This window comes from Aythya ferina (assembly GCF_964211825.1).
Source record: "Aythya ferina genome assembly, chromosome: 1".
Taxonomy (NCBI): Eukaryota; Metazoa; Chordata; class Aves; order Anseriformes; family Anatidae; genus Aythya; species Aythya ferina.
Genome location: NC_140296.1, coordinates 92,018,389 through 92,039,999, shown reverse-complemented (window position 1 = coordinate 92,039,999; position 21,611 = coordinate 92,018,389). Strand labels below are relative to the sequence as shown.

General features: G+C 40.8%; 1 protein-coding gene across 7 annotated transcripts in view; it reads right to left on the bottom strand.

The window, feature by feature from the left end:
• The window catches only part of HSF2BP (heat shock transcription factor 2 binding protein), a 30,300-nt gene that overhangs the window by 3,166 nt on the left and 5,523 nt on the right, over positions 1-21,611 (bottom strand). For 6 of the 7 annotated variants that reach the window (XM_084491796.1, XM_084491791.1, XM_084491790.1 and 3 more), the window contains 5 exons: positions 20,110-20,213; positions 16,347-16,496; positions 12,031-12,169; positions 10,218-10,335; positions 5,284-5,387 (listed from right to left, as the gene is read on the bottom strand). In XM_084491796.1, the coding sequence (XP_084347922.1) occupies positions 5,284-5,387; positions 10,218-10,335; positions 12,031-12,169; positions 16,347-16,496; positions 20,110-20,213 (615 nt within the window). The remainder of the gene's footprint in view (positions 1-5,283; positions 5,388-10,217; positions 10,336-12,030; positions 12,170-16,346; positions 16,497-20,109; positions 20,214-21,611) is intronic. The other variant, XM_084491792.1, reaches the window with a different exon arrangement.

Sequence of the window (21,611 nt, the reverse complement as noted above, 5' to 3'; positions counted from 1 at the left end):
CAACTAGCGCACACGTCTCCTGCCCTGAAACTTCAGAACTGCGGCCATTATTTCTGGGGAAGAGGGTAGGGAATCAAGCTGCTTGCCTCAGTCGGGGACGACACGTGGAGCGTAAGCCAGCCACCCTCATAAAACGCTGATGTCATTTTAACAAGGCATTGAAGCTGCTGGAGTTGGCTGACGCTCTGTGAGCTGCCAGCAGCGCCGTTTGATGTCACTGGCGTTCGGTCACTGACAAAAGCAGCTGATAACGTGGCCAGGTTTTAGTCACATCTGTCATTAGCACCCTGCTCGCAGATGAACTGTTCCCTACAGCGGGATTGCAGTAATTGCATTACATCAATGCTAAACAGCTGATCTGCAATTGGCTCTGAGCTGTGTGAACTCCATTCACACGTGCCCCGTACCATTCCCTGGCCACCTGAACAAAAGATGTATTTATTACCAGCCAGCAGTTTACAGCTACGCCTGTGTATGACAGCAGTATTTCAACAGCTCCCCACCGCTGCTGCTGGTGTAATTCAGCTCAATCACTGTCTGCTTCTAGCACAAAGGGACAACCTCTCCCTTCCCTTTTTATGAACCTGTCAGACTGCCCGTGTTCACAGCGGGTCTAACAGGGCCACAGCTTGTAGGATCCCGTGGAAGATCTTACATTGCTAGCACTGGTGGAGCTGAGCTGGTATCTGCAGCAGTGCAGGGTTTTCAGGACACTTTCATAATGCTGAGAGGTCTGAGGGGCCAAGAGGTGTTGCAATAAAGGCCCTTTGTGGGGAGGAAGCAGGGAGAACACTGTGGCAGAAAAAAGAATGAGTTTTGCTTGCTGTTGCAATTCTTACAGATACAAATGTACTTTCTCTTTCCAACATGCTTTCCCCAGCTCCTGTAGAGCAGCTGGGCTTGCTTCGGTCCGCTCCCTGGCAAAGAAACTGCTCTCACTATCAGCCACGGAGTTCAGCTAAGCAGAATGCCCCACTCCCCTACAGATACCTGCCTGTCATGCTTTTATCAAGGAAATCCTTGAGAGAGATTCCCAGAGTTCACAAGAGGAGAAGCCTCATGCTCCTCAGAAGAACATCAGCTTGCACGAGCCTGCTGTTAAGTAGGACGAGGACCTGGTCAAGAAACTCCTGCTCAGACGGTACGGAGAGCCACTTGGGGCTCAGCTGGAGCTCCATCCAGACAAACATCACTTGCAGCAACTGCTCAGAGAAGAGCGTGGAAAAAGGGCAGCATTCAGCGAGACCTCCTCTAGCCACTCTTCCAGCCCCTCGTCTAACAGTGGTTCAAGGACTTTCTGCGTCAGAGCTGATGTATTTGCATGCAAGAAAATGGATGTGGTCTTTAAGGGCAAGAAGGGCAATCTTCTTCTCCAGCCCAGTTTCACAGCCCTGAGACTATGAAACTGTTGAGAGCCTGACAGCCCGGTAACTGAGGTTTTGATTCACGAACCAAAATTTGTTTTAATACAGACACTGATTTATAAACAGCAGGGCTCTGTTTGTCCAGATGTCTTTTAAATAACATGCTGCCATGCAAATAACCCGACTTTCGAAAACTCTGACAGCCACATGCAATTCAAACAGAAAAGAAAGGCATTAGAAACCTTCAGGGTTAGTCATGAAAAGCAAATATTGAAGGTTGCAGGCAGCATTAGCAAAACGAGAATGCGCTTCCTATAGACATTTATAAAGGAGCCCATCATTTGCAAAGAATTTGGATAAACAAGGTTAGGTTTCCGTATGGAACTGCTGTGGAGGAAACTGAAGGGAGAGGTCTAAAATTAGTCCTCGTCTCTTGTCTTCTGTTTAATGAAGTACCTGCAGCAATTTCCCAGCTATGGATGGGAAATGTCACTGACATACTGCCTCTGAATTCCACCTTTCTCATGTATCCAACGAGAACACTTTTTTTTTAAAGCTGCAATAAGAGAAAAAAAGGGGAAAAATAAAACATTTGTTTGTAGATGTTCTGTATGATCAAAAATGAAAAAAAACAAAACAAAACAAAAGAAAAAACAAAACAGTATTTACTATTAATACCTGAGCTGAATGCATTTTCTTACTCTTCAAAAGATCCTTGGAAGAGAAAAGTCCCAGTCTACCTCTTGGGGAACTACAGATTGAAAGTCTTATTGCATCCACAGAAGTAAAGCACTGGAAAAAAATAATACTGAAAAATCTCAAGTGGATTTCTACACAAAATTATATCATACCTTTTTCTACTGCTGAGGACGGGGCTTCCTTAAATCTGAAAGTTACATAAAACCTTTAGCCAAGACACCAACACAGGGATGGCAGATGGAGATGGAGAAAACTAAAGCTGCCTATTTTCTCCAAGACAGTAACAGCTGCTCCACACACAAATGGTGCTCCGCAAGAAGAGAACTGCACTGATCCCACAAGCTGCTCTGCAGACAGCAATCTGAGTCATCCTGCACATGTTTCATGCTGGTGCCAGGCTGGGAAGGTACAGGCAGGTACAGGTGATACCTGTGCAACACCAGGACCTATACAACAGCTTGATAGCTATCGGACTGTTTTCTTCAGTGACCTCTGTTGTGTATTAAAGGATGCTCACCTTTTAGACAGTTCATAAAGGGGGGAGGAGGAGAATAGTTGCAAAGTGCTAAGGCTAGAGAGAGCTGCATTACCTTCAAAAAGTGTGTCAAACATTTGTTTTTCTCCTGTTTTCAGTATAGCCTCCAGCAGAAGGAGCTATTAAGAATTCTTCCTCGTGAATGTGAAGACAGACTGGCTCATCCAAATTTTCTGAAGGCGGCAGGACAGACAAACCCAGTTTGTTGTTAACATTCTCGCTCCAGCAGGAATCTTCATCGGGTTCACCTCCTTTGTCTTACCAACCGTGTCTTCAATATCAAGGCATATTTCAAAAAGCCAACCTCAATCAAACCCCTCCTCGCTTTAGTTACAGCAATTTGGAATAAAGAGAGTGGAGTTATTTATTATTTGCTCTCTTCTTCACTTAATGGGAAGTGCATTCTTCCTCAGGGGACGAGAGTATTGGGAAGGGACTGAAAATTCTGAGAAAGAATCGAGGGATTTAATAGCTGTGTACAAGCAACTGGGAGAAAAATGGCCTTGATGTATAGTATGAGGTCACAGGCACTTGTAGCCTGGTGACAGCAAAGCAAACAGGATGATTCCCTGAAAATAAAAAAGTCAGAGGATGATTTCTGGGGCCTCTCTTAGTGGGAACGGTGATAAAAGCTTAGAGAACCGTGGAAAGCTGAATCATCTCATAAGCCTTAACCAAAACACTCTCTGAGAAAGCTTCCTGCAGGAAGGCAGCATATACAGGATACCCTGACAGCAGAGTGCATTGCTCTGCTCTTTTGTATGGAAAAAACTGTGAGGCCTTCTGCTGTAGCAACTCCAGATGTATCTAAGCTGAATCATGGCTAGCAGAAGCTGAAGATGCTGGCCACGGAAACAGCCGAGGAGCACGTGTGGGAGGGAGCTGCTGGAAAAGTTTAGAAATGGATTAAATGCAGAGAAAAGGACTGAGATCTCACAAAGAGTGGCGGGAACAAGACTGGGTCTTGGATCTGACCTCTCATCTGATATACAAACTAGTCAGCCATCTCCCCTGACAGTAAGCAGACTTCCTCTGAAGTCAAAAATCTGAACCAGCAGATGGAGTATATCTGAGAATCTTACTCCTTTGCTGTAGCTGGAGAAAATTATTATCAAAAAGTAAAGGAATTAGCCATGCCCATCTTTTCCTTCCACCACCCTGCCATACGTGATTAAGGCTTTCAAAACATAGAGTAGCTTTTCAATTTCTTATTGCCATTAACAGCTGCAAATTATTTATAACTGTGCCCTGTTTCATCCTGTTATATGACCTGGGAGCCTTCTTCAAACAATAGACTGCATCAAACAAGATTAGCTTCCTTCTCTTATCACAACATTTGGAAGGGTACATTTGGGAACTCACATTTAGACAAGGTTTTTCTGGTTTTGGTTTGGTTGTTTGTTTTACTAGAGCAACAGCTTACGTATATACTAGCCAAACATACAGTGAAAGGAAATCTGAGCTAACATATGTTAAATTTCTACGTACGGCAGGATAAAGGATGATATACTCAGTTCTCTCTGAGAACATGATTCTTCTCAAACTACATTAAAAACTATAAAACAGACAGGTGCTTTTCAACAGTGTTACAAGGATTACTAAAACTTCTGAGGTCACAGAAGAGTGAGCCTATGGCAGTTCAAAGCAGTAAGTTGTTTAGTGAAAAACGTGAGCACCTACATTTTCTTTAAAATAGTTGAGGGAATTGTGAGAACTGTGAGCAGCTTCCAGATTACCTGCCCAAGTCTAAGCTTTTCAAAAACTTTGATATTAAATTAGTTCCTCAAAAAAGCAGGTGCCACCTCTGCCACTTCAGCTACCTTTTGTATTTACTTCTTGTATTGCACAGCAGTAGAGAGGACTAACCTCCCCGATCCTATGAACTGCACACCGAAATCTTACAATGGGCAAGCCACAGAAACTGCAGAAACCCAAGACGGGGCAAACTCCAGGAGCAGTTCACAGGCAGGGCAGTGTCACGACTCTGTCCTTACTGCTGTCCTTACTGTCCCTGACAAGCTGTGCACGCAGCTGCCAGCCAAATTCCAACGCATGCTACCCACGTCAATCTCTGCTGGCTCCTACGCAGGGATTTGGAGCCTCTGAAAGAGCAGAGCCTTGATGTCAGTCTTGTAGCTGACAGTGGCAACAGAAGTCCTTGAAGTCCTGCACTGACCAAAGGCAAAGCTGGGAATAGTACTCAAGCCGGGCAAGCTCAAATCCTATTAGAGCAAAATGCCAGCCTTCAGCTGAGGAAGGGGTCACTTTTGTCACAGGCTGAGCGTAGCTCCAGAGAGTGGCTTATTTCCCCCACGTCTCAGAACACAGTCACATTTTCTTTTGTTAAATATTAGTGATAAATAGTTTCACTCAGGTTTTATTCTCAAGTTGGCACATGAAAACACAGGTGGCTTTTTTGAAAGCACTTCACAAAATTTCACCGTTTCCTATTTGTAATACTACCACCCATAAATTTTGTATTAATGGAGTTATTACACACAGCACCAAAAATGTGGTGGGAAATGAACATCTCCTGCTATTTGACCTTTTTGTTTACTTTTAATCCGAAAAAAGCTTTACATATATCAGGTTACACATAAAAGTTTCTATTTTGGTATTTGCAATACCTATTCCCAAACCACAGTTCCCAAAGTCACAATCTGCAAGGTTCTCAGAACAACTTACCGTTCAACAGCCACCACAGCAAGGGAATGAAACCTGGACTTTCACTGATGTACTTCAAGCCTTTCAAGTTGATGCTCACGTTGTAAAGTGACATCAGCATTAGCCTGAAATGGAAAGGGAAAAGAAGTGATGTTCTTTGATTTCTTTGCATCTTTTGCTATTTACACCCATCGCATATTGATGCAGAAGCATCATTCTAATAACTTACCCTGTGATAACAGAAACAAGTCTCAAATGTTATATAAGCAATGTTGTGCGGAGCCTTGTTTCTACTGGTAAGTCATATACCAAGTGGAAAAATATCCCACGTGACAGTAAGAAAGTCCCATCAAACTCCATGAAGCCAGAAAGGAATCCAGATTGATTTCAGGATTTCAGGAATCCAGATTGATTGCCTTCAATTTACAAGTGGAAAGAGATCTGTTTTTTTTTTTTCCTCATTTAAGTCAACAACACCAGAATTCAATTTGGCTGTAAACTGTGCTCTTTTCTTAGCACAGGCCAAAAGGCACTCCTCTTCAACACCCTTGCTGCCAAATGACATTTGGGCAAATTCTAAGCTTTTTTTTTTTTTTCCTCTGGTCTTTTATTATGGTCACTGACGTCGAAGAAGGACAGAACCAATATCCTGCCTTCCAGGTAACACGGGAAGTCGTCGGTTTGGCAGCTAGAAAGCATTTACTTACTTGGGAACTGAAAAAGATCTAAGATGACACCTCTGACAAACAGAAACCAAGACCGCCGTTCTTGACAGTTGCGCTGCACATCAGTGTGCAAACCACACAATAAAAATACACATAGCAAGTCTACAGTAATCTTAACCACATTTTGAAAAGCTTCCAGAAACTGCATTTCCTAATTTACCAGCCCCCTAAATAAGGAAGTTCATTAGTCATTTTTAGGGCTGCATACCAAACAGGTTATAAATTAAGCCAAAGTCCCAATTTTCCTACAGAGGCGAAACCAGATTTGTTGGAGAAGGCGCCGCGTGTGAAAAGGATGGCTCCAGCCTGCCAACCCCACCAGCTTCTCCCAAGGAGGCTTCCACTGCAGTTATCACAAGCAAGAAAAGCTTCAGCACGGTCACTAACTTGAAGAATCTGAAAACCATTAAGAAAAGTGGGGTTGACTGCAGGTGCCACCTCAGCCTCAGCCTCAGCCTCAGCTTTCCAGTGCTACCCAGAACAAGTGTTAATACTCAATGCAGAGGATTTTGCTGGTATTAAGCCTTCTCCTGCAGCTTCTGCTTTCATCCATCCTTCCAGCAATATTCTCCTGCTCTGCCCTTTACGCAGAACATCTGTGCAGCTGTGCAGTAGCCGGGAAGACAGGATATTAGTGCATTTTATGATTTGCTATGGTTGATGCTGTTGTGAATTTCTATTTATTTTCCAAAGGTGACAGCATGCAAGTCAGTTTTCTGGACAATGGAAAGGGAAGAGGAATGAGCCCAGCTCCTCCAACATTTACGGAACATGTCATCATACCCACCCACAGTGTGCTGCTGGGTTGCAGACAAAACAATAGCGGAGAAACAGGAATGGGTTGGAACTTGCTGCTCTGTTCTGGGGCCAGCTTGGCTGCTGTTATCTCTCCTGGCTGCGATAAACCTGCCTGCCACTGTACTGTCACCATTTCCAAGCAAGAGGGAAATAATGTTGTTCCTCATGGACTTCACACCTCATGTCTGTAGTTAAACAAGCGGCCATGCCTGAAGTTACTATGCCACCACCACCATTTCTGACAGTACCGTCAGACAGCAGGAGTGGAAAGCAACACGAGTCAGTTCAGGCAGCAATGGAAGAGGTGTGAGTTATATTATGTGCTGCACTATTACCAGTTTGATCACCTAGGCTATTAAGTAGTTAGAAGGAATAGTAGATAATTAAATCTGCTCCATCAGGGGCCACCAACAAGCAGCGTAGGGTGCTGTGGAGCTGAATTTGCAGCTTGTAAAGCCCACATGTTGCTTTTCATATGGCCCCTGCAGCTCCTGCTGGGTTCGAGAATCCAAGCCCTGACAAAGGACAGCAGTCGTAATTACCTATAATCAGCCAGAATGGAAGTGATCAAAAAGACAATCCCTTATAATGGAAAGTGGTAACATCTCTTGGCAATGTCTTTCATCATTAACCTGTTTGACATTTGCAGTTAGAAATAACGTGACATAAAAAGATGCTGCTATGCTTGTATTTTTCTCTTACTTGTTTGCTTTGTGCAGACGAAAGAGACAGAGTAGTGGTGGTGATCCAGGAAAGTGCTGCTGTTTGGAGTGGCGGAAGACTTAACCCACACCAGAAGCCAATGTTAAATGGCTAGCCCAGAAGTAGTAGCATATTATTACTAATTAAACATGCTCACGTGGGCACAACGTAGAAACTTTTGCAGATACTTCAAACCAGCCTCACCTCTTGCACATTCCAACAAATATTTTTCGAAATCCGTATTCTTATTGAAGGAAACCTGATGCACAGAATTACTTTATAAACAATACTTTCTGGTTTTTGTTAACTTGAAAGGTTTTTTTTAGTTATGTACTTTGTAGTCTTCACACTTAGGCAAGGCTAAACTTAATTAATGTCATGTACTACTGTATCTGTCAATGCTTTCTTTAAAATCTAGAACTAAAAGCACAGCTAAAGTCCCTTCTCTTTTCTCTTTCACTGATAATCCATGGGATTAGTACATACAACCAAATCTTTTCACTGTCTGCTTTCAATTACCACATAAGCAAAGTTGAAGATTCTTAACAATTCAATATAAACAATTGTGTAAATGTTATTGACTGCCTAATAATTAAAAATGTTGAACAAAGCATATACTAATGAAAAGAAAATCTATAATCTTTCAACACCACTGTTTCAGAAAGGCAAAGAAACCCATGAGATTTCAGCCCTAGCACTCACATAGATGTCTTGGTTATACCTACTACATGCTCATAGACTAGAATGGATATCGTAGCAGTACTGGAATAAATGAGTTATTCTCTCTAAATGTTTTATTTATATGCTGTTACAAGTAAAACGGGATTGCTAGAACTAAAAGAGAATTCTTTTTCAGTTTACTTTGTGTTTGATACTGCTGTGTAGAATTAACTCAGTTTCCCCTGATTTGTCACACAGAAAAGAAAAATATTTTTAAAATATAAGCTAACAAAGAATTTTAAAACAAGAAAACTGAGCAAAGAACAAACACACCCTTGAAAATATGAAGCCAATTTTTCTCTTTTATTGCTTACATTTTAAGTTGATGTTTTCCTTCCATGTAACACCACGGTGATGTTTTAAGAGAAACACATTGCCTTTCCACAATAATGGACATTTCCATCTATGAGATATAGCTGAGAAAATCTGTCTGTCTGTATGTATATATGAGTGTGTATGGGTGTATATAAATGTAATTCACGATGACTCTGAGTCTGTCTATATATAACTCTTAAATTTCACTATAATTTCTGTTAATTATCATATCTATCCTGTGATTGTCTTTCCTTTTGAATATCTTATGTTCCTTATGGCAGAGAGTTCTTCTGACATGTCTGCTTAGGAAAATGTTATTTAGAATCAACATGCAGCCAAAAATCTCACGTGCAGTGAACAACTTAAAAACAAACAAACAACCCCCCAAAAAATAACCTTCTTTGCTGGGCTGGGAGAGTGGAAAATCTCCAGAAAGGCTAATGAAGAGGTAAGCGTTAGCAATGAGTTTTAGGAACTGAACACCAACAAGACACATAGGGAGCTTGTAGACAAAAAGGAAACCTGAGCACAGATGTAAAGACAAACACGGAGAAACACTGTGTGCTAAAACATTTGAGCAAATTAGGATCCTTCATTCCATGACAAGGCCATGAAGAAATCTCATTTCTGGCATTTGCTGTAATGTCACAATACAGCATTGTTTTTGGATTGCTTGTTTTTTAATCAAATGACAAGTTCAGAGTAAGAGGGGAAAAAAAAAACACATTTCTATCTTTGTAAAACACTGGATAACATTATCATAGCACTGAATTCAAGCTAATGCAACATATGCTTAAAATTTGAAGCCACGTATCCTCAGCTTTTAATAGCTCTGAGAAAAAAGAAAAAGCCAACAGTTTATTTCATTCCTCCACCATGCGGTAAGTACAACTTTTCCAGTGTCTGAATAGTGTAACATGGCCTTAAGGTCTTTTCTTTACAACTTGGCATCACAAGGTCTCTTTACAGGCAGAACCTTTTAGAAATGTAAGTGCATGGTGCTTCTGGCTATTAAAGTAGGATAAAGTAATCTAATTTTTGCTTTTAGCAAACCACATTTTTTCACTAAGCAGATGTCGAATTTTACAGTCTTCTTCACATTGGAAAGGAACAAGTATGAGTCCACATTTCCCACCGTTATTATTTAAAGCTTGACCTCACACCTTCCTTATCAAAACATGAGCCCCTTGTAAGCCAGAGGAGCGTATCCCTGCTCATCCCTACAATATTACAGTGCTTAAGAGACTTTCAAAGAGACACACACCCTGGTTGAAGCCAGCGTTGCAGCCAAGCCTAGTGTATATGCAAGGAATGCTGCTGTGAAAACAGTTTTCCAACAATTATTTCTCATGTCACCACCAGATTTAAATATTAGGAAGAAATTCATTACTCAGAGGGTGGTGAGGCGCTGGCACAGGCTGCCCAGAGAAGCTGTGGGTGCCCCATCCCTGGAGGTGCTCAAGGCCAGGCTGGATGGGGCTTTGGGCAGCCTGGGCTGGGGGGAGGTGTCCCTGCACACGGCAGGGGGGTGGAACGAGGTGGGCTTTAAGGTCCCTTCTGACCCAAACCGGTCTGTGATTCTGTGATCTCCATGAAAGGAAATAATGGAAGAGTGGGAAGACTGCTGTAATCACTGTGATCTGCACTGTAAGGTAATGGATTTCATTTGAAAGAAAAAAAAAAAAGTCACCATACACTTTGAATTTGGTACAGAGTCCAGGCTTCATGTCTCCCAGGAGGTGCACCATTGTGTCCAACAATTCACGACTTGAAGTAACCAGGAACTCACGGCCACACGCCAGCGCAGCCACATCTGTGAGAGAACACAAAACATTACTCTAAAAATTCATGTTTCGAACAAAGGTTTATGCTAATTATGAGGACAACTAAAAAAAAAGTCAGCTGTGAAGAATGAACTATGGCATCTATATAAACTTCAAATTATAACCATCTACATAGCAAATACTGAAGCAGCAAATGATACTGATTAAACTCCTTCATAATCCTGCTTTGATAATTCAAATATTTATTCAGGGTGGCCAGTATCCTAATAGTAACACAGTGAATCATGAAACAAAATGTTGGATTTAAGCAGTTCTGAGCTGACATCTGCAAGTAATGTGGGAATGAAGCAGAGCTGATCATCATAGGTTCCGTTTTACAAAAATGAGATTGCAGATTGTTTTACAATCAGTCAGTCCAATGTGCCTGGCACAGTACACAACTGAAACGCTTGTGAAAGTCTACTCAAAAGTTCTTTTTCTATTTCTCTGCAATATTCATGCACAAACCAAAAGGCAAAAACATTTCCGGCAACTACTGCTCCAAAACATATTTTCCTGAAATGCTTTTCCTTACACTTGCCCCATAATTCAGGGCATCCTCCTATGCAAGAGGTTATCTTCCAGCAACCTTTATCATGCTGAAGTTTCAGCAACCCCTTTCCTAAATTACAAAGAGAAAAATCTTGGCATTATCAAATTCACTGGAAAAAATTTGTATAAGCTTCAGTGAGGCAAGATTTCGTTCCACCACAGTGATTCCTGCTCAGGCAGAACACCACCATCCTTCCCCATCCAAGCCTTTAAACGTTTTCTTTGTTCAGACATTACTTTTGCTATGATTTCTTTTGTCTTTTTCCTCCAATGAGGCTATGGGAGAGAACTGCATCACACCTTTCCTTGGTACAGTGGCACAATGTGCCACATCCTGTGCTTTATTATAATCTTCAATGGAACCACGGCACCTAAAATCACACGTTCAAGAAAGCTGTTAATGCATGATTCCCTTACTTGTATAAATACCCATTGTTTCATCTGCCTTACATCATGACATTAACTGATGCCATTTTGAGAGCTGCACTGTTTCACAAAAACGCAGCTGAGATATCGTCCCCATTTCTAATAGCCTTCCAAGTCAAGGGCAGCCAAACTAAGACAGATGTGTGGCTTCTAAAAATAAATATTTAGTATGGAAGTTAAGGAAGTTAGGTTTGTTAACTTTTACTTCTCTTAGCACCATGGAATTGGGAGATCTAGAAGACAGTGAAGGTAGAGTCCACCTGGCATCAACAAAATTCTCACAGTTTCAAAATGCTGAACACATACCTTGAGGTGGCTGCACCATCTGCAATTAATTTGAGATTAGAACATCTCTAAAATGTTAGAATTACCGGTGATTCAGAAAGTGTACTGCTTGACATTTACAAAGTAATGTGAATATACATGACGGGTAAAATGGCCCTTGTTTTACCTGAGATTGAACAGAAGTTTAAGGAATTTCAAAACTGAATGGCTTTTATACATCTAATCCTGAACTATGCTACAGAAAGTGCAACTTCTCACAGAGCTGCCAAATGACAAAATCTCTTAGAACCTTACAAGAATAGGAAGTCACCAAAATCCTACATAACCGACTTCAAAAAGCTGTAATTATTGCAGTACCTATATGGCATGTGGAAAATCCCAGTGCCTACGGAATGCTATTTTGAGAGAGAACATGAACTCACTTGTTACAATCCCTGCCAAAGCTAACACAAACTGATTTTCATCAGAATCCAAATCCTGCTGTTTCATGTCTTCACTTAATGACTTCACAAAGCTCTCCATAGTCTGTGCAGTGATTGTAAAAAACTTTGCTGCTTTGCTCTGCAAGTGTGGAGGAGAAAAAAAAGGATTATGCACACTACAGCAACAATGATTATTAGATGCTACAGTCAACTGGACATTTTGCAATATTCCTAAGACATCCAGTCACCTCACAAGACAGCGGAAAACAGCAGGTACACACTAAGTGATGTGTTTAATCCTCTAATATTAGAAACCGTTACCTCAGGAGACTATGGGAAACTACTCAATGCTACATTTATTTGTAAAACTATACTATTGTGTATTGACCTTCTAAACCCACAGGAATACGTACCAAACAATAGAACTAATGCTTAGTCTCAACACTGAGGACAGTAGCTTTTTGCTTTGCAGTAGTCACATGAGGTGTTTCATATTCACATTTCAAAACAGACATTTGGGTCAACATCCTATCCAGCTGAAGACTGGACAGCTGCCTAAGTTAGTGGTTTGACATGAATTTCCTATGAAAACGGATTAAATGCCCAGCAAATAAGCATTTGATTGGATCCTAAAAGGATTCATGAATTGCTCAATACAGATTGGAGAACAAGTGACTACGCAGAAGTTCCTTGGAAAAGGAAATTGAGGTCTCTTCTGGGTCACAGGTTGGATTTTGGTCAGCAGTGTCAGAAGTACAGCCCATAATTATGTGATGCAATCTTCCCCAGGCAGCACAAGACCTCAGCAGGAATACTGCTCTGTTTTGGGGTGTCTCAGCTGAAGAACCGACCGGCCAGCACAAAGCTCAGAGCAGATCAAAGAGCCTTGTCAGAGGGGCAGGCAGAACCCACAGAGAAGAACTGAAAGAATCGTTCCTGTTTTTTAGTAATTCTGACCTGTAAAACATTGCTGAAACACTATTTCCCACAGAGAATTCTGTTTTTTGTAAAAAAAAAAATAAAAAATAGCCTAACAGGAAGCCCAGATTTCCCAGTGCATTTAATAATTTTGCTAGTTGTTTCAGGAGAGAGCTGAAACTTCTAGTAATTTCCTGCAGCAACCCAGTAAAACAGACAGGCAGTTCAAGAAAGTGCCTAGAAATTACGATCATTTTGTGAAATTCCGGAACATCTATTCATTTTTCAAAGTGACTGAGAAATTCAGTATTTTATCAAGACCACTGTCGTCACAATATGTACAAATCTACTGATACCGTTCATTTATTCCTCCATTGCTCCACATTGACCACATCAAAGACGTCTTTTGGGAGGAAAGCAATACAGTTCCTGCAGGGTGATTCCAGCAACAGGGAGTAAAAGGCAAGGTCAGCCAATACTCCATTTCTTCACAAATTAAATTGTGGTCCCCGAAGAACAGGAATAAAGGGATCATGGGGAAGAGAGCAGAAGAATGCACTTCTGCTTCGTCTGGATGTACTTTAACTACTTATATGGGCAATGTCCCTCAAAGAAGGTCATTTTAACATAAGCAGTGATGACAGTTCAAGCAGCAGAAGACATGAAATAAAGTGAAGGAAGAGAGACTACTACTGCAGACTAGTATCAGCTATTATAAAAAAGGGAATTCACATGAAAACACAAAAGAGTACTAAGCAAACCAAGTAATTGGTATGTTGCACAGACCCCAAACAAAATCTTTTGTCAGTCTCTTGAGGTGCCACTGGTGTCCTCTCTGCTGAGCCTTCTTCTTTCCAAACAACCATTCCTTAACTAGCGGGGAGGTCTGAGAAGCTGAGGCAGAAACCAGTCAGGTTTATAAACAGCACATGTTACATACTCTGCACAGCCTAATCAGCTTGACAGTGCTTTCATGGAGCTGAAGAATCTCTCACTCACAGACATGGAGATAAGGGCAGCTCTGAGAGCAGCCATTAACGTGCTTGAGCTCAGATGGTGTAAGGAGCCCTTGGCATGCCAAGGAAACCCTGAATGAAAACATCAGGTACCATGCCATAAAACGCAAAGCCAGTTTTCACCACAGCAGGTAACTGAAATAGCCAACCACTTCGTAGGATCCAAAATTTCTCATGCTGAAGTAAACCCTGCTGCCATTCTGAAATCAAACCTTCGGTTTCTGTTTCAAAATTAGAGCCCTGAGAAGTGAATATTCAGCTGCAGGTTTTTTTTTGGGAAAGACATCTAGAACAATCTCATGGGAATTAATTCATCTTTGGCACATGCAGGTAGGCATACTTGAAAACTCTCATGCTGCTTCTCTGGATGCTTCTCCAAGCTCTAGAAATGTTGAGCCTGGGTAGGAACACCTGGCATTTCTCACCCAATGCCTTGCAAACTACTTGTGCTACAGTTCAAATTTGCTGCTCAAGTTTTTGCCTAACCCATATGGACACGAACGCTCTATTAGTCACAAACACCATTTCAGTCAATCTGCGTTACAGAACTGTACAAAAGACCTACTTCTGTATCTGTGCAATGACTGAAAAAGCTGAACATTGGTCCCTAAGGCATGAAATTATCTTGAATTGATGCCACCCTTCCCCACACAGTTAAATATGAGCAATAGCTTGAAAGCATTCCTGATGTTCTTATACATTTTTGTAGTTCATAGCACCTTCTCAGGGGAAGGGGGAAGATGCTACAGGCATCACAGCTTGTCCAAAAATAACTCAAACCAAAAACTTTTTATGACAAATCTCCATCGTCTCTTAATAACCTGACTCACTGTCAGCTGTAATCTGTCGTCGATGCAATGCCATGCAATCCTTTTATGTTTTTCCTAGTAGTCTTGGTGCAAACCCAGCCACTTTTCTTATCATGTTATGCGCACCAACACAAGAAAATGATGTCCACAAATTTTGCTATGACCTTCACCAGAAGAGCAGAAGTGCAGTGGGCTCTAATGATTGCTAGGAATGACTACAGCAGAAGCATTTTGCCTTTCAAATAAACTTCTGAACAAAAGTATGGCATCTTCATAGTAAGGCCTTACACGAATCATCTCTGTATCGATTTTGGTTTTACTCAATTCCATTTAATTTTGATATTTAAGACTGCTTCCAAAAAGGCTTCCACTAATTTTACTCTCATCTTGTACAGAAGTGGTAATTTACAGCACTAGTGTTTTGTTCGATGGAAGCGTGACCTTTCAGTACCATTTCTCAAGTCAAGTAATGATGGCGAGTCACCAGACGATTGTCTGCTCTTACAGCTATAAACTGTCCCGAAATATGCGATGTGGTTTTATACTGTTTTTGTTGCTATGTGGAGGCTTTGTAGCACCTGCTTGCCTGTCAGTTTTTTTGTATTTTGTATCTTGAATCACCAAAAGCTATCAATGAAAGGTATCACTGTACAGCTTTTTAATACCCAATACAAAGATATACTTGCATTTTGGTGTGCCTGATCTGAAAAAGCTTTTACAAGCACATTAGTTCACCACTAATTATAATGAACTAACACTATTCACTCAGATGTTCACCATGTTGCTGAAAAATCAAGACAGAAGAAACTGTGGCATCAGTTCACTCAGCTTCAGTAGAAGTTCCTCTCGTGCTGGCTATGACAAGACTGAAAATTGTATTTTTGTCAGCCTTGTTCTTCCAATCCCTCCTAATTCCATCAGCTGCACGTGGTAGTGAACTTGTGTTGGCTGTAATATTACCTTTGTCTTTAACTGTTGGGTTGCTTTGTGTTTATTTGCATTTAATAAAATACCTGTCCATGTTCATCATTTAATGAGATTCAGTAGACTTGAAACAGCTAGGCATTCTAAATATTTACACGAGTCTTGGAAATTAAGTTAGCACAAAGACTGTATTAGGATGAAGATTTAAAGGAGTTGAGAATTGATGGATGTATCTTCTCTTCCATGGAATTGGCTCCTCCAAGCTTTCTGCTGGCATGGGAACCGCTGCTTGTGCACAGTACAAGTCTTTTGTGCAAGTATTGTTAGCTTGCAAAGACATTTACGTTGTGCTAGCTGTAGCCTTGCTTCCAATTTAACTGTGTGTGGTGGAAAACAGTTAATCCTTCTTTGATAACGTGCAATTTAATTACTGCACTTATTCCCAGCCTGCTACATATTGCTAAATAGCTCCAGCGCTTCTTAAATAAAAATGGATTTTCCCCCCCAAAACATACAAATCAGAAAACATTTTTACTGTCCAATTAGTTTCTGAGATATATCCCTACATTAAAGTATGTTACAGAGCAAGGTACTTCTTGTAAATACCCAACAGCATCGCCACTGCTAAGCGTTCCCCTGCCATACTTACTCCTCCTAGGATGGTTTTAACAGCTTCCTCGTTGCTGGAGACACCCCACAGCAAGGTGCACACCGCTGCACCCATCTCTGTGCAATACTCTGCTTGCTGCAGGAGCTGCTGCTTAGCCTCATGCAGGTGCTGCCGGAGGTCTAGTTTCTCCTGAAACAGGACAAGGAAATTTTGGTTGCATTTTCTGTCAGCCCAGGTGTTTTAGGCTACAGGACAGAACATGAAACATCATCAGGGCCATATATGAAAGAAGGGGGGGAAATTCACAGCAGTTGCAGATGCAGACCTTCTCTCCTGAGCTCTATCCGAGTCGTGTGTCTATCATGTAGGCTGACAGTAACCAGAAGCCTGTCCACAAGGTCAGCCCAAGTGACCCACTCAGACTGAGCGGCACCTAGAGAAGCCTGATAGGAAAGTCGACTCCTGAGCAAATAGCTGCATGTCTCCGAGAAAGGGCAGGATTTCAGAGGTCAGCCTTTCCAGCCACCTTACGAAAGATAATGGGCACATCTTACAGGAAGAGAGAGTTGGATTGTTTTTCAAAATGGACCGCCTTAGCCAATGTGGCAGAGTTGCTGGCTATCTGGGATAAATCCTGTTGTCTCTTCCAGCTTCTTTCAGCTGGCACATTCCTGAACAGCAGTGGCAAAATGAGACAGAGTCCCTACAAAAACAAGCCTAAGGTTTGAAGTTTAGAGTGCCTTTCACGCTTAGGACCAGAAAAGCCCATGCTCTACCATGTATCCATCACCTGAGCGAGCTTGCAGAAAGCACAGAGCAATTCAATACAACCAGGACACAGTTTCAGTTTGCCAGTACTTCCTTCCAATACGATGGGAAGCTGGCCAGAAGATACCATGAGATTTGGTATGACTCTATGTCTCACTGGCTTGCTAGAAAATGCCATGGGGTAGTGAAGCTGCCGCATCTCATTCTGTCCATTCTGGGGGTATGTGATTTTCAGATTCAGCTCAGAAAACACCTTCCTCAACCCAACCTTCCCCATACCTCTGGTTATCACGATGAAGTCTGGGGAATGAGAAGGGATCTTTTCTATGTCATTTTGGAAAGTAAGCGAACACAACAAAACTTTCAAGCATGTATTCCCAATGAGATTTTAAAATAAGTATCTTGTCATTTTAGGGGTTCACCTCAATGGTTTGGAAAGAACAGAAAGGTAAACTCATCTACAAATGCACGTAGCATGGTATTTACCAGTACAAAGCTGCTTGTCTTCTGTTTGTCATCTATTACCTACCTAGACTCCTATATCACATCTGACAGATATATTTGAGTTGCTTTATCATGCCGCTAATGGAACACACAGAGTGTAGTCTGTAAAATTCAAATGAAATTTATGAAGCAGGTTGCTGTGTGTATTTTCTCTCTGGACTCTCTCTCACCTTATAATTCAATACATGCAAAAGGCTGACACTTGCTGTTGATTTTGTAGGCATGAAGTGCCAGGAAAAGTCTCTTAACTCTTAATTCCTCTATAACAATGCTGAGACACAAAACTCTGCCATACCATAGAGCTAGATTCCCCCAGCAATGATGCAAAGCCACCACAAGAAATGCCAGAATTTTGAATACATCGAAAGCAACACTAGAACAAAGGTACAAAGCAAGGAAAACAAAGTAGTCCGTTCAAGAGCCAAGAAAACAAATAGAGCCTGCAAAAGCAAACAACCTAGCTGGAAGCAGCACTCCCGAGAGTTCACATCACGAAGCTATCACTGTGCTGTGCAACACCACCATCTTCAGGAAATGGTCAAGGCACACAAATACAGCAGCACTTCAGTACCTAACTACAAAAAGGCAAGGAAGGCATTAGCCAAGAATAACATGTGCACTTCCAGTTTTGCTCAGGTTCAGAAAGCAGCGCAATTCCCTAACCAGCGACACAACGCTGCAAAGAAATTTTGGAAAACGGAATGTTGATTGCTGATCCCCTAAGAAAAGGGCACTGCTCAACCAGAAAAGGCATTTACTTTATGATCGTTTCAGTGTATCACTTCCTTTTCCTTCAGGAGATAAATACGTAGAAAATAATTCAGGAACTATATGCAAGGATGCCTACAGCAGAACAGCAAGCAAATGAAACACACTGTGCAAAGTGATTAACAGGAACAAAAAATCACACACACAACATCATCATTTATCCCAAAGAGCTAAAGGATTTCATAATGTATATAAGCTCAATCCACTCAAATAGACTTTTGTGGCATGCGACAGGAGCTATTTAGACAACTGATGTATACTGCTCTACAGCAAAGACGAGAAGTGCTTTGATCTGGAACACAAGAACTGCTACTCTAAGTAAACTATCCGTGCTTGAACTAGGAGTTTCATCCAAAAGAAATCACAGACCTACACCACCTCCCATTCGTTCTGTAAGATTAACATGCATAAAAGTTGGAGCCCACTTATTGAGTAGCTACAACAGCATTAAACATTAATATCTAAGCAGCATGAAATACTAGAGAGATTTCATCCTGGATGCTTATACAACTAACCACAGCAAAACTAAGTAGCTATTGCAAAATAGCTGTTCCCGAAGATACTTCTTTTGAAGTAAGGAATACACAAATAGACAGCTATTCCATCACACTGGCTACCAAACTTCATTCCAGAATGACTTCTCCATACAGACATGCCCTAAAACGGCAAGTCTTATCTTTTCACTTATTTATTTTTCAAAAATGAAGTCATTTCTGTAGACTCATCTGCCTTTGTGCAACCCCCTACCTGGCAGATGCTATCTCTAGAACCCCACAAGATGAGATTCTGCTGACTACAGGAGACAGCTCACAGTTCCGAGGAAGTGAACTTGCACAGGCAAATAATCACCACTGATTCACGCATCCCTCTCAAAGATTAAGCCACCGGTCTGTGTGATCCTGTTTGAATCCAAAAGGCTTCACGGAAGATCTGCAGTCTGAGAGGTCATGGTCTGGGTTATTCCTTCATTGTGAACAACTTTCCTCTTATAATCACTAAGCACAATATTGACATAGCAAAAGGAGCACTGTAATTCTGTTTTGACTCGCAGCTGTACATGGCAGTTGGATCAATAAGTGCACTGAGAAAGGCTATTAAAACTAAACAAAGGTACACAGCTTCAAGCAAGCCAAACAAGAAACTAGTTTCATTTTCTGTATCGCGTGGCTTACATTATCTTCTGTTTTTCTCTTTGAAAATACGTCATAGTTACATTGAATTGAAAAAAAAAAAAAAAGATTTTGTAAAGTACCATTTCAATGCCAACTGCACCACAATCTTCCCAAATACCCATTGTTTTACTTCAGCATGTTAATAGAGGCAAAATGATAATGATTGATTTTTAACACTCCTAACACCAGGAAGAACCCTTCCAAGAAGCCCAGAACACAACCCCACACAGCTGCACCTCGCAGGATATACAGGCTAGAGAGATCTATGCAGCTATGCAAGAGTTATGTATGTAAGTGGCAGACCGCCTGCTCACTGTACTTGTATCCGTACATGTTGAATACTGTTTTGGTATCTTGTCATATCTTATCTTGTTATAATATTGACCTTTTTCCCTTTCGACTGGGGAAAAATGCATCAAATGGTAATGAACTTCTAGGTAAGTAGCTGACTCATCATCTAACTACATGAATAGAAATCCCAGACTGTTTTCCAGGCTGATGATGTGGCATGAAAATGGAAAATTGATCGCTACTGCTCTTGTTCTCAAAGCTCAAGAACACAGGTATCAATATACCACCAACAAATATACCTTCTTCTCCCTCATGCAATCTGCCTGGGCTGCTTCCAGGCGGGCTCTGAAGTGTTCACAATCCATTTTTAACTGCTCTAGTTCCTCCTCCTTCTTCTCCATGCCTGTGATAGAATAAATTAAATACAGGAAATAATAAGTTACGACCAACTGGCTTGCACTAAAAAAAAACCAAAACGAATCCACTAAATGCAGATGCGTTAAATATTTGCTTGTGTTAGGCCACCTCCTAGTGGCTAAAGTGACATACAGCAATCTGCCACATAGCTCCTACAAAATCTAAATGGACAAGATGTTTCTGACTTAAAACAGGGAAAGACTGAAAGCAACACATCTGTCTACTAAATACTGTGTGCTGATAAAACACCATCCTGGAACCGAGCTCCAGATCCCCAGGGATTTTTTAAAAAGTAGTCAATTTTCTACTTTTTTGGTCTCACAATCTGTCTGGTATCTTCAATGAATTCAGTGAATACAGAGAAAATCTAAAAAAAAAAGAGCACCAAGATCATTCAAAAGTGATTGGTTCAATATGAAACATACAAATTATGTGAATAGTAAGAATGTTGTGCAGCTATTTCAAGTATTTAAAACATAATAGTTATAAAGCATTTAAAAAAAATAATAAACTATTTTAACATTGTCAGTGACAAATTTTGTCACTGACTCCCTTTAAAAAATGAGTCTCTGATGTCATCACATCACGTAAGACACATGTATTTCACATGACAATTTAGGTGCTTTATTTTAGTGAATGGAAATCAAATTCAAAGCACTATATTTTGAAATACCAATATCTTTAAAAAAATCACCCTGAAGGTTATTTTTAACAATTACTGAGGTTTATATAGAGATACAGTATTTTATTTTAAAAACCATGGTTCTGAGGGCTTGGTATTTATACTGAAAAAAAAAAAAAAAAAAAAGGGAACACATTTAAGTAATTCCAAGCAGTAACTGTATCTACTGTATTTTTTATTAGCTTAAAAACAAGTTACAGGCCACTTCAAGCGCCACACCCTTGACTCTGAATGTTCACTTTATAGCTTAGCACACTTTATGTACTTCGCCTTATACGTGGTCAATATTTTTGAATGTGTTTACCAATCAGCATATCATATTAAACCATAAAAAGATAACGTGAAAAATACAGCCCTTACTATCCAAAGAGGTTGGATTCTGGCACTTTGTTTAGTAATTCTACATTTTTTGGAAATAAATTCCTTTATTTTTGTCCTAAGGGACAAAATATTATAATCTCAAATACACACACGTTGCTTTGAGTAGCAGCTATAAACGAAGATAATTTAGCTACATACAGCTTTTCTAAAAAGGTGGAACGTATTTCCCTCAGCCCTTGTGTGATTCTAAGCCACCTCACTAAGATTTTTTAACAGAAACCACAGAGGCAAGGAAAGGGTCCACTCCTAAGAAATAGATATGTGCCAGGGCATGTTCTCCAAGCATTCAATTCTTTTCAACCTGCAACTCAAAGGAAAATC